The 14,275-nt window shown below is 36.9% G+C and overlaps 1 protein-coding gene across 1 annotated transcript in view; it reads left to right on the forward strand.

Moving 5' to 3' along the window:
• Positions 1-512: 512 nt before the first annotated feature.
• Positions 513-14,275, forward strand: part of LOC107699871 (extracellular serine/threonine protein kinase FAM20C-like) — a 37,172-nt gene continuing 23,409 nt past the window's right edge. Inside the window, exons 1-3 of the mRNA XM_016501283.1 lie at positions 513-1,194; positions 1,529-1,704; positions 2,887-2,965. Of these exons, the coding sequence (XP_016356769.1) occupies positions 677-1,194; positions 1,529-1,704; positions 2,887-2,965 (773 nt within the window). The 5' untranslated portion in view covers positions 513-676. The remainder of the gene's footprint in view (positions 1,195-1,528; positions 1,705-2,886; positions 2,966-14,275) is intronic.

Genomic DNA, 14,275 nt, shown 5'->3' on the forward strand with positions numbered 1-14,275 from the left:
CCTGTCAACGGGCGAGCATCACCTTCATATGAGCTGGATGTTCAGCAAGAAACGCTGAAACTTTCTCCAAAGATCACATTTGTCGACGGAAGGAGCTGCGATGCCACACTTTCTCGAAACCTGCCAGGACTGCCATGCGTCTCATCGCTTTCAACGACTGAACAGCTTCGATTTGTACCGGATAAGAAGAGCGAATGAACTTGTGCAGCTGTGAAAGTGATCTCGCGCGTTGTGTGAATAGCGACAGATGTTTTCTCCGTACACTGAGGACCGCGGCATCGCGAACACGCACTTTTGTGGATAATTTCTCTGACGAGGCTTGACTTAATTATAGGCTATTTCGCAAATATCTGCAGCTATTAAATGTTAAAATAGACTATGAGCCACTGTGTCGGAGATTGTTCTCACGTCTCATCAACTGACTGCACGGGAGGAATTTAATCGCGAGCTCACGTAAATAACGGGATTATTGTTTCGCATGGATGTGGATGAGCGCTTTGCTATATAAATCCTTCTTTCTGCCCTTAAACTGGCAAATGAAAACGAAAACGTTCCATGTGTTCTTCTCATAAAATCGGGAGCCCGTGTTTTATATACTGTTGGCGATGTAGTGCGCTTGCTCACTTTTATCCCTGCCATTCCAAACAAGTCTTTTCTCGAACAGGAGTCCCTGAAGATGATCCTCTTTCGAAAATTCCGCGTCTTGATTCTGATGGTGTTTCTTATAGCCTGCTCTATGCACATTATGATAGACTTGTTACCGAAGCTGGAGAGACGGAGCAGTAGCGCGTGCTCGTGCTCACAAACACCCAGCGAAGAGCCGCAGAACTGGGCTAAGCATCGAGCCAAGCCGGGATCAGAGTCCGGCTGGCCTAATAAACACACACTCAGAATACTTCAAGACTTCAGCAACGAGCCGAACTCAAACCTGTCCTCTCACTCGCTGGAAAAGATCACCGTTGGGGAGAAATCTGAGGCTCTGAAAAGATTTGAGCAGTTGACAGGTGACGAGAAGAGGCACGCGACACGGGACTCTACCTTCAAGAACGCAGTTGTCAAGGGTTCGAGGCTCTCTGCGCTATTTGAGCATCCTTTATACACCAGGCCATTGCCTCCTTTAACAGACGAAGACACTTTGTTCAATGTCAACACTGATATAAGATTTGACCCTAAAGCTGCAGAGAACCCAGAGTGGTAGGTTGAGAATCTCAGTTTTTTTTTCTTTCTCTCACACATTAAAACACCCGCAAGACTCCTAAGTGCCTACAAATAATCATGTTTTCCCCAAATAATGTTGATTTCCCAATGATGATGATGATAATAATAATGAAAAAGTAAGATAAAAGTGTGAAAAAAATTGTTACAGTTTTTTATATTATTATTAAATATTATATATTTTTAAATTATAATTATGCATTTGTTCTTGAGAATGTAAATTAAAACACCTCATGGAGTTCAGAACAACATATGCGTCATCTCTGAAATAGCACAACATTCATTGCATTTGGGACATGTTGTCTTTCCGTAGGAATGGGGAAGGTAAAGATGGGAATTATGCTCCTACGGGGGAGATGTCCTCAGATTCCTACCCAAACTGGCTCCGCTTCCACATTGGGATCAACCGGTATGAGCTTTACTCCAGACACAACCCGGTCATTGATGCAATGCTGAAGGATCTGGTGTCACAGAGAATTACCAGTGTTGGTAAGGCAATATTTGAAATTACACAATAGAAGGATTAGAGTTAAATCTTAAACGGGAAGGTGATTTTAGGATTGCATGCACTGGTGCTGTTATGATGCATGCTTTGAGATCATCTTTTAGTGCTGCTCTTCCTAACAGATTTAAATAGATTAGTTGAATGAAGTTTCTCCAAGATAATGGTTAGACTCTTCCTGCACTCTGGCTGCAGATGCATCAATAAAATTGGACTGAGATTCATTGGTAGTGGATTCCAACAGAGTAAATGAACGAGAAGAGCGTGCAATTTAGACTTAATCAAACGCCATGCTGTGGAAAAGTATCTCCAGATACATATCGTCAAGTAGACTTGTACTTGATGGGTTGCATTTATGTGAAGCCCCAAGGTCAATATCTCAACTTATTACACGGCTCTCCTGAATACTTGATTCTGATTAGACGATCGCTGTATTCTGTGGTCAGAATATTTTTGTATAATGACCACTAAACTGTATATTTGACCAGTGTCCCAACAACCAATAACTCTCACATCAACACGAGCTTCTCTGCTTAAAATGATAAAATTATTCCTCAAATCAATATTTAATGTCCTTTTATTTACTTATTTACTAAGTAGCAATGTAATAAGGGAGATGATGTACAGTAACCCAGTCATTATCACAAAATAAACCCATTTAGCATGATCTAAGCCCCTCTGGTTCATGTCGGGGTCTGGATTTATTTTGATTTATATTGACTGGTTGACTGTACATTTATTCCTCATTAATATACTGTTTAGGGTTTCTAAGAACTCTAGAAGAAAGTTGCATGTTAATCTGCAGTGATAGTGATCTTTAAAAAACTGGCATGGCACAACAAGCCTCTTAAGTGACCCAAGGCGGTGTTTTCCTTCATCTGTTTGTGATTGCCTGCATATTCATTACAACACGCTTTAAAAAAAAAAAACGTCTTATCAGCTTCCCTAAAAGGACTGTGTGTATGTCCAAAATACACTTGTTGCCTTCGTTTTTTCAAGCGTTTTTAATCAAATACAAGACAAGAACCATCTGCAATGACAGGAAAAATAATTTTCTTAATTGGATTTTCACATTGTTATTGCTACTTGCATAATGAGTCTTATCTTAAATGGTTCATTGTAAAAAGGCTTGATATGAAAATTTAGCATCACTCTTATTCTCTCTGTAGCAATGAAATCTGGAGGTACGCAGCTGAAGCTCATCATGACATTCCAGAACTATGGCCAGGCGCTCTTCAAGCCCATGAAGTAAGTGATACAGTACGAGGAAAATGATGATGCAGTTGTTAATTTCCCCATGGTTAATTATTATGTTTGTGTAAACATCTATAATCTTGGCATCAGTGTTTTTTTTTACATCTTTATTGGTTACTGCTTCTATGTTCCAGGTTTAGAATATGTCTGATTGTCTTAAGGGAATTTTTCCATTTCTATATAGTTGTCTGTACCCTGTTATTAAATCTTCTGACGGACACCATTGTGTGGTGCTTTTAGCTCAGCTGCTCAATTCTATTTGGGTACGTCTGTTATTATAATTGGGTGATAATATGCTTGGATCAGAGCTATTGAAAAAGGATTTATAGTCGTCGGCATAGTGATCCACAATGGATGGATCATATCCCTTTTGAAATGTAGGTTACAAAGGGAGGGAGGTTGTTTTTATGGATTTTGACAACCCCTCAGGGCAAATAATAGTTGCCTCCCTGTAATTTTTCCGGATCTATAAATGTCAGCAAGTAAATCTTTGGTGTCATTGTCAGATTCAGAGCAGCAGCCCCTCCATTTGCATGCGCCTTAATTATCGGTTTCACAGACACTGCTTATGCTTTCTGTGGCAGATTAGTATTTAATGTCTTAGTGGTCTCATTGCTATCATTGAGATTCACTCTGTTTCCTCAATGGTTTTTCATAGCACCAGTTAAAGAGTAATGTATAAAGGATGTGGGCCTTGGTGACTGAATCATTACTAATGTGCCGGTCGACCGTATGTCCTGCCAGCTGAGTGCCTTTATTGGCCATGAAGCTGGTGTTCAGACTGCAGACATCCTGTATGCATGGTTTAGCATTGACAGACTTTATTATGAGATGCTTTTCCGTGTGTGAGTTGATCAGTACTCTTGAATTTTATGTAGATGAATGTATAATGCCCATGCTGTTTTTCTGTATTCTAATAATGTTTTCAGAATTAAGGAAGCCAATATATGTGGCACATAAATATGTCCCAGAGGTTCAGAGATGTTCTTGGGGAGTATTTAAGGAGAGATAGGAACAATGGGTCTTTGGTGACAAGAAGCTGATAAATGTTATTAGAGAGAGTAGATCTGAACCCAGCCTGTTCCTGCTATAATTAGCACAGACCAACAAAGGCACACTAATTTCTTCTAGCCACAAGCTAAACACTTCACCCCCATCTTGCTTTTTGAGATCATCTTTTCTCTTGTGTTCTCCTTTTTCACTGATAGTTTGCAACCCAGGACTTACTCGACCTTCATTTTGTAAATAATTTTTTCACAAACTGATTTGTCTACGTGCTTTCCATACCTTCCCTGACGAGTCAGGCAAGGACGTGTTCTTGCAACATGTGTGGTTTAGCAGAACAAGTTTCTTTCATTTGATTCATGCCTGCGTGCCACACACTCAGATCTTCCTTTCTTACTGTACAGCCTGAGGAAATTGCCTAATCAGCTTTAATTCTCTTAATCATATTAAATGCAATTCTATCATCATTCACTTACCGTCATTCCAAGCCTGTGATTTTCTTTTAACCGTGGAGCACAAAAGTGGATGTTTAGAAGAATGTTCACGCTGCTCTTTTCAACACCGTGAAAGCACATTGTGACCAGGGACTCCAGAAATAAGAGAAAACCACCATAAAATGGTGAAGGGGGAAGGTGAATAACAATTTAAAGGTCATATGGTGCTTTTTAAAAATCATTTTTAAAGCTTTACAGTCCATAGTTGCCATTCGCTTTCATTGTATGGAAAAGAGCTGTCACAAAGCCATGCCTAACATCTCTATTTAAGATCTCCAAAATAAAGAAAACCATACAGGTTTAGAACAACATCAAATGTTTCCTTCACTTATTCATTTGTAGCGTGTGTTTTTGGCAGATTTAATTTGGGCTCCTGAAAACTGGCTAGATTGTTAGATAATTCACTATGATCATTTGATAGAATAAAAGCACTTTGATTGGTCTCAAAAGCAGGTAATTTTGTCTGGAATTCTTATATGGCTTGTCAGCTTAAGCATCTGCTTACGCAGAAGTACTTAGGCTATTTAACAGAATTAATGAAACTCTATTGATAAATGCGTGTGAGTGGATTAGTGGGTTGACAGATCAGAGGGGTTGATAGTTTTTTAAGAACTTCCACAGTCCACAGTCAAGGTTTAATAAAGAAAAGATACAAGAACTCAGTGTAGGAGAGGCGAGCGCTTCTAAGTGCATCATTGCTCAAGCACTATTTAAAGATAAAGGAGATTTCAATAGCAAACAGACGTGTCTTAAAGGCTGCGCTCTGAGGCATGAAATGCTCCAAAATGGATCTTCCTCTGTCCTGAGACATAGAGGCAAAGGGAGAACAACACAATTGTTCTCATCTGCTTGTGTTGTTTGACATCTCCTTGTAAATATCACATGATAAGTATATGTCTAACACAGACTTTGAGCAGTGATTCTTAAATGGGTTTGCTTGACCCAGATTGGTCCAGTACCAATATTGATTATTGTAAAAACATTAGCAGAAATACCCTTAAAATCAAATATTAAAATTTGTTATTATTACTATGAGCTGCATAGGTCCAACAATATGCAAAATGATTTAAAAAAAAGATTCTAATTTATAGGTATCATTTTTGATTGTCTTCAATTTTCGACACAAAATAATTCATGGTCGACACAAATGAAAACTATTCAACATAGGAACATTTTTTTTACTAGCTGTAGTTTTGTTCTTGGCTTTTGGGGCCTATTTGGTGTATTTATTTTGTTAGCCTAACTATGGTTAAATATACAGTTAAAGTTCATTTTATTATATATAGTTTTTTCCCTGTTGTCCACATCCACCAGTTGAGAACTACTGGAAGAACATCTCACACAGCTGCATGACTTTGGGTTTCAGAGAGATTGAATGAAAAGAATCAGACGAATGAGTGTTTGCCTGTTATCTCTCACTCATGAAACCTCCATTAGTGTTGATCCACCATGTAGCTGACTGCAGCCCCGCTTCCTCAGAAGCACTGACATGCTTCATCCATAATTAGCTCCTCCCTGGTCACACTAGACGGGATTTTTGGACAAACATGCTGTCATTGATTAAACTAATCTGATGAGTCATTCCGGTGCTGCTCGCTTAGCTGTTTGACAGATGAGAGATGGTAATGTAAAATTTATACTAGAGGTATGAATTTCACCACAGACGGTACAAGGAGAAAGAGATGGGCCTCTCAATGGGAATCCAAATGCTAAATAGAAGTCCAAGAGATGTTACAAGAGCCAGCTTTTTGATAGTTGTTTATTCTAGAGCATCTGTGTGCAGAAGTTGTTTTAATACAATATACTAAAAATGTATGTTTACTATAGTTAGTAATATATATAATATATTATATTATGATATAATATAATTATTTTTGAGAGTTTTTTAGAAAGAGTTTGCTACTATTTAATTTACTTAATTAAAGGATTTAAATGGATATAAGGAAATAAAGAAAAAAATACAGAAAACAGTAAAAGAACTAGACAAATTTGTTAAAAGTAATCCATTTTCCATTTCCATATGTTGCAAATGTTTCTTTATTTTCAATTCAAAGTGAAGAAAGTTGCGTTGTTTACATCACTGGATATTATTTTGTCTATCTTATAACATTTCTATTGTAAAACAGTTAGCCTATATGAAATGTTTATTTGTGTGCATCTTATCTCACAATATAGGCCAGTGGGTATCTGAAGTAAATATCAAAATAAAAGCTTTTATTTCATAATGCCTTGTTGAAATAAAGCCAAAAAGTAGGAAAAAAGCTCCCAGCGACCTACCTGAGAAGCCTTATGCTGTGCAAACTTTGGAAACTTTTGAAAGTGTTTGCTGTAACATTAACTAGGGCTGGACTGGCTCTGAAAATAGCCTAAGCCCAATTCTGGCCCATCACAACCCAAAGCAAATAATCCCCCACTAAATGTATCACTTATGCATATAATACAAACTACTGTCTGCTGTACTTTCTAGTTTATATTGATTTTGTACTGTGTGTGAAATGTTTACATTGAAAAGGTGGCACAGTTAAATTACACAACAAATGAAAAAATATATAAAGCTGAAGTGTGTCATTTTTTATGTTCAGAAACAAATACTTTCTTCTATCCCAGATTTATATAAATAAGTCAATTGTAGGCTGACATCTGACAAATGTTAACACTGCAGTCCTGAGCATCCCAAACACAGCCACATGGGCTTAATCATTGAGTTTGTGTGGGACTATCTGCTTGGTTGACCAGTAGCTGACTGGACAAAGTCACTCGACCTGTCCATCTGAAAAATACCCAGTGGCATTAACATGTCTTTATGCGTTTTGTTTATGCCGTTTAGTAGCCACAGGATCTTGCTAAAAGCATCTTAGTTATTCATGTGGTTTATACTAATGCTAGATTTTCAGTCACAGAAGCGTGTGCTTCAGGGGTGTCTGTCATAATGCATTACTCTCTGAATGCTCTGAGGTTTTGAGTATCCACAAGGTTAATGATATCTACCCTGACAGTATAGTTTCCACAGATCTTTTCCTATCGAAGATATGACTCTCGTGACAAAATCTTCCATAGTACAGAGTCAGACCAGAGCTCACTCTTATTTATAATGCTTCTGCTTAGTTCTTGCCTTGTCTTTATCAAGGCCTTTGGCAAGACTTGTAAAAAGGGATTCACATCAGCTTAATGCACCATGAAATTCTAAAACTGCATGTAGCTTTAAAGCATTTATTTTCTTAGTTTTTAGTTGTGTTTACAGTGTTAATTTACTAGAGAGAGGTAATCGATTTGACCAATATTGACATTTTAGGATAATTTTTTCTACTGAATTGATAATTGATTCTTCAGTATTGAGACCACTGATAAATAAAAAAATCTTTTAAAAAATAATTTAGTGAATCTCCAAAGATTTGCACAAAACAATGCCCATGTGTGTTCAAAAAGATGTCTTCACACGTGAAGTAACTTAACCATTTTTTACAGCCATTAATTATCAAGTAAGAAACATGTAACATTTTAAACTTAGCATTGAGGCATAGCCCAAAACAAAGATTAAAATAAATATAATGGCATAAATAGGTGTAATTTTGCAGTCTAAGTGTGTGTGTGTGTTTTTTTTTTTACTTGTTTTGAGTTATGTCTAATGGCTAAGTGTACATTTTTAAATAATAATAATAATAATCATAAAAATACTATTTGTAATGCATGTTATTTATTTAGTTTTGGTCCAAGGATTTTGAAATGTATTATTATAATTAACCATTTATTTTTTCAGTTGGCTGTTTTTTCTTTCTTTTTTATATCAGTAAATCTCTGTTATTTAGTGTCTGTCTGTTGGTGTAGTTTTAAAAGCAGAGGGGCATATGAGCAGCAACAGAGTGCACAACAGCACAAACGGGTCTATTTTATAACCTGTAGTTACTGTCAGTCGAGCACCTTGGGGAATAATTAGCTGATAATGAGGCACAAGGTAAAATACTGTGTTCACAGTTGTTAAAATTCTTGATTGTCACTCTTAATTATAACAACACAGGCGTTACATGCATGATTTTATCTCTTCTCAGTAGGAAAAACTCTCTAATTGGCCCTGAATGTCTCAGTATCTGAAACATAACGTTGAATTTAAGAGATAATTGGGGGACAACCGAGTACACAATGCTAACTCTGCAAAGCTGTGTAGTTCACTGCAGTGTGCTGCAGCTTATGAACTCAACCGAAGCTTTGAAGACATCTGTTCTACAGCTTAGCTTTGAATGATTTTGCGCGAGTCCGTTTTCTCTTTGCAACTCTGGGATAGCTTTCAGATAGAGCTGATCTGTGGAGGATGTGGACCACTCGGCTGAATGGCCTTGACTTTCCTCTTTACTTTCTTCTCACTTGTGTTGGAGTAACAGTGAGGCTGGGTAGACAAAATAGATAACTGGCCTTGGATTCAAATGCCCACAACTAATCTGTGTTAGCAGGCGGACTCCCTCCCTCTTACCCTGTCTCTCACTTATTCTCTCACATTCTTTATATTTCTCCTTTTGCCTCTTTCAGGATTACCGCAGATACTTGTTTGTGTTGTGACAAGTGCTTCACTATATCCAGGAAAAGCACAGTGCATTGTACCTCTTAAGCCTCTGCATTGGGAGCTCTCTGCTCCTGTCCATAGAGTTTCATAGTGAAAGATCAAGTGCAAAGAGAATAGGTCATTCCTACACTCTCAGAAAAAAAGGTACAAAAACTGTCACTGGGGCGGTACCCCTTTCAAAAGGCACACCTTTGTACCTAAAGAGTTCATATTGGCGCCTTAAAAGTATATATTAGTACCTAAAGTGTACATATTAGCACCTAAAAGGTACAAAAGTGCACCTTTTGAAAAGGTACCAGTACCACCCCAGTGACAGCTTTTGTACCTTTTGTTCTGAGAGTGTACTGTGCATCATATATCTTAATATATTGGAGCTCACAATTTTTAAGGACTGAATTCATATTCATAAGTGAACATGGGCTGAATTTTTTATTAATTTCACCACTTTGCTTTGAGCGGATGCCACATGTCCCCAGGTCACTTCTGACATGAAAAATGTACAGTTTATTAAGAAATGTTGATTCCGCTTCTAGAATAAGAAATATTCTATCTAGAATATATATTCTAGGATAAGAAATTTTCTTTATAGAATATCAAGATAAGATTTTTTTATGTTTTAAATTTTTTAATGAAAGAAGTCTCTAATGTTCACTAAGGCTTATTTGTTTAATCAGAAATGCAGTGAAAATAGTAATATTATAAAATACTATTACTATAACTGTTTTCTTTTTAACGTATTTTTACAAATGTAATTTATTCCTGTGATGGCAAAGCTGAATTTTCAGCAGCCATTATTTCAGTCTTTAGTGTCACGTGATCCTTCAGGAATTATTCTAATATGCTGATGTGGTGCTCAAGAAACATTTTCCTATTATTATCAATGTGAAAACAGTGTAGAATTGAACAACTGTGCTGCTTAATATTTTTGTGGCAACCATGATACTTTTTTTCAAGATTTTTGATGAATAGAAAGTTTAAAAGATCAGCATTTATTTGAAATAGAATGTTTTTGTAACAATGTGAAAGTTTTAACTGTGATTTTTTTATCAATTTGATGTGTCCTTGCTATAAAAGTATTAATAAAAAAACTTTGAACTGTAGTGTCTATATTTTCCCCCTCATCTTTTGTAATAACCCTTAAAATAACAAATATGCCATGAAGTGACATCATTTCCAGTGGATAAAACAACAGCACAAACATCCGTATTAGCTATGGATTTTAAAAATGGTAATGTTCTGTTGGTTTCTCATTCAGTCTTGTTTGATTAAATCACACATAATATCAATTTATGATAATATCAGTATTTAAAAAAAAAAAAAAAAAGTTAAAATATGCCAAAATGAACTTGACACTGTCATGCAAGCTAAGTCCCAATCTCTCACTGAGCAACGGCTGACTTTAGCTCTTTATTTCCATCCTGTTAATTTTATTGCCAGGTCAAAATTAATAAAGTGTAAGTGGCTGAGCTTTACCAGAGCATATTTTTTTGAAAGTCTGCTATACCCTTTTATAGAAATACTTCCTTAAATTACAACTCAAATATATTAAAATTTAGAAGTCAAAGAGTTCAAACGGTACTGCATAACAGAAATGACCCAACAATGGATTAACATCTGTTAAAACTGAAGGAGTGACAATTGTCTGTGTTTTAACCCAAGGCATAATTTTTCTAATGGGCTGTTAGACTGGGAGATGTAGGCTAATGACTGAACAGCACTAGAGCAAAACAACTTGCAGGAGCCCATTGATCTGTTTACTCAGGATTGCAGAAATTGGCAATAGACCTGAGAAAACATGTGACCCCATTTGTGGTACAGCATATGCAAATATGAGCTTTGGAATCTAATTTTTGGTTGATGCACATGGTTTTGTGTCTAAACTCAAACCATGCAAAACTAGAATAATGCTGTTGCTCAGTTCGAGGATTCAAAGGAAATGGCTTTGTTAGAGTTCCATCGAGTATTCACGTTTAGACACACCTTCACAATCAATGGTCAACGCCCAAAAAGCTCTCATTGAAACAGTCTCAAAGTTCTCCATAATCCCTGTCTCCACAAGCACAATCCCTTCTAAAAAGCAGCCTAACCAACACACACTATATATGTATGTGATATACGCCTAATGAATCATTCCAGGAGTAAGATGTATGAAGTTATTTGTTGGGGCAGAAAGTCAATGAAAACTCGCACTGCAAGCTTATATCTCAAAAAAACACTTTTCTGTATGTATGCACATATATAGAGAGAGGAATATGCAGGATATTGCTCTATTGTCTACCCTTCCACTATAATCTATATAGCCTGTAATCTACTCGCTCTTCAGAACGGCAGTATGCCACGTACTGCACTCTACCAGTGGGACCGCTGAGGTTTTCAGAGCTTGCAGCCTAGCAACTGTGTTTTTGTGTGTGTGTGTGTGTGTGTGTGTGTGTGTGTGTGTTTTTTTCTTTCTTTCCCCTGTCTTTTGTGTCTATGCTCAGGGAATTATGAAGGGAACTTCTACATAACTGGAAAATATGAACTATTCAAACCAAGCCAGCATTAAAAGTGTAGTCAATCCAAGCTTTCTCTCACAAACTGGTTTTTTCCCCCCCTCTATAAAACATCTCAGACTGTTCCTATAAATGTTTAACAATTTCAATTCTGGCACTGCTTTCCACAGTGTGGCCGATATATTTTGACCCTTTGACCAAAGCTATATTTCATTGTGTGAGTACAGAAGCCTTTGTCTCTTTTAGTCTGTTCTGATTTAATTACAGTTGTCTGTCTTTCTTCACAACTATAAAAGAATCAAATAAACCTGGAATTTTTCACGTTCAATACAAGTTAAGTTCAGTCATTTGCATTTGTGGCATAATGTTGATTACCACAAAAAAATGTCCCTCCTTGCCCTCCTTTTCTTTAAAACAAAGCAAAAAATCTTGGTTACAACTAGGCACTTAAAATGCCAAACGTTAGAATACTCACTGTTTCAATGTGTTACAACAATCTAAAATCTAATTCAAAATCTAATTTTATCTAATGCTCAATCAACAGCCACAAATACTGTTGAATGTTTGTATTTAAAACTTGTATTGAACCAGGAATATTCCTTTTAAAGCATTGACACTCCTGGAGAGGAATTTACCTAATTTCATGGTGGGATGCTTACCACAGACTCAGGGAGTTTTTATCCCTGTTCATTGCTTACGGCTGCATTTTACCTGGGCATGATGTTTGTTATGGGGGCTGAAAGGAATACTAAAATATTACTCTGGATAAAAGAACTGCAATTGCGATGTGTTCACTTTTCAAACTAATGTGTGTTTATAGAGAAGTGGTTTGCATTAGTCTCAATCAGGTAGTCTGCAGGAGGTCTGCAAATTACTGTTTGATCTAATCTTTGTGGAAAAAATAAAAATATGTATTAAATTAAATACAATATTACAACCACTTTCCACGTTCAACCACTTTTTCTAATTCAGCCTATTATGAAGTTCATCCTTCACTGATTAAACTGTAGTTTAGAAATTAAATTTAAAATGTGCAAAAATATGACTCTTTAAATATGAATATTTAAACTACTTTGCAATGTGACTATCATAACAAATTAAAATGCATTAATATGGTAGTTTATGCATTTTATTATAGGCCAGGTTTAAAATGTGACACTCAAGTTTATACATTATGTAACGGGGGGTCTCTAGCTATCCACCAAAGGGGATGTGGATCTCAGAAGGTTGAAGACCCCTGGTTTACAGTAAATTAATTGAACATATACAACAAAGGGATGCTGTTTTTGCAATTAAGTATGAGAAAATAAGAAAACATGTCGGGCACAAGTCAGGCCTTGCCAATGCTGTTGCCACCAACAGCCAGACCAAACTGCAGCGGTATAATTACTCTAATTGTCTCTGCAATAAATCTGAAGCCAGACATGAAAGAATTCAGGAAACATCTTTAATTTTACGCAGTGGGGACCAAATAAGCACTTAGCAACTGAAAGATGTTTTATATAGAATTTATCTAGGGAACGTTTGATTTTAAAATATTGGGAGGAACTCTTCAGAAATGGTGTCTCTTCAGTTTGTTGAAGTGCCAAAGCTTAAAGGGATAGTTTACCCAAAAATGAAAATTTTATGTTTATCTGCTTACCCCCAGGGCATCCAAGATGTAGGTGACTTTGTTTCTTCAGTAGAACACATATGATGATTTTTAACTTTAACCGTTGCAGTCTATCAGTCGTATAATGCATGGCAATGGTAACAAAATCTATGAGAGTAAAAAAAACATGCACAGACAAATCCAAATTAAACCCTGCGGCTCGTGACGACACATTGATGTCCTAAGACATGAAACGATCGGTTTGTGCCAGAAACCGAACAGTATTTATATCATTTTTTACCTCTAATACACCACTATGTCCAACTGTCTTTGAGCGCGCGCAGGCATCCGGTGCGTGAGGTGTGTACGCGCATACTTTACAGTATTTACTGAAAAATAAGAGTATTTTTAAATCAACATTTTATTTGCTTTGTTCGCCATATTGGATCCTGTTGGGAGCACAACTATATGATGCCTTAAAATGCTACCGCCGTACTGTAGGCAGCCCGCTAGGTTTTGGAGCATAGCAAAATATGACATGTAATAGTGTGATTATGTTATATTGAAAGCAAAGAACTGACTCTCCTTGTCATGAACAGTACAATCAAGGCCTCTTGTATGAGTCTTTCACGGCAGTGACAGTTTTACCACTGCTGCCGGAGCACCAAGGACAGGAAACAACAGAACACCTTCTGCAGGCAGATGTTTCTCAGCGTGGCCTCAGTAAATCCCTCTGGGCAGAGTAGCCTAGCTGTTTACAAGGAAAATAGAGACCAGCATCCCAGCAAAAGAGGAAATGCCTTTTACTCACATTTGCTCTTCTGAATTATCTCTGCATAGCTGAAACTAAGGTTGACACCATTCTGACCTGACCTAAACTCTTGAAATGTCGATAAATGTCAAGTGCTTGAACCGAAGCCCGTTGACAGTGTGTTACAGAAGGAAAAAGCATTTAAAGTGGAAATGAAGCAGTCAGTCAAGTTTACATTATTTAGTAAAGTGATTTCCACTTTGATTAAAAAATATATAACAAACATGATTAATGTAACCATTTTAAAGAAAAAAGGTTGTTTTGTTATAGCTTTTAGAGCAAGGATGCCGCCATCTTGCAGTACCACCGCGTGTGACGTCACGGGGTTGGTTCGCTCCGATGGCCAGTGAAGTAAT

Source organism: Sinocyclocheilus anshuiensis, unplaced genomic scaffold (genome assembly GCF_001515605.1).
Source record: "Sinocyclocheilus anshuiensis isolate Anshui unplaced genomic scaffold, SAMN03320099.WGS_v1.1 scaffold1280, whole genome shotgun sequence".
NCBI classification, from domain to species: Eukaryota; Metazoa; Chordata; class Actinopteri; order Cypriniformes; family Cyprinidae; genus Sinocyclocheilus; species Sinocyclocheilus anshuiensis.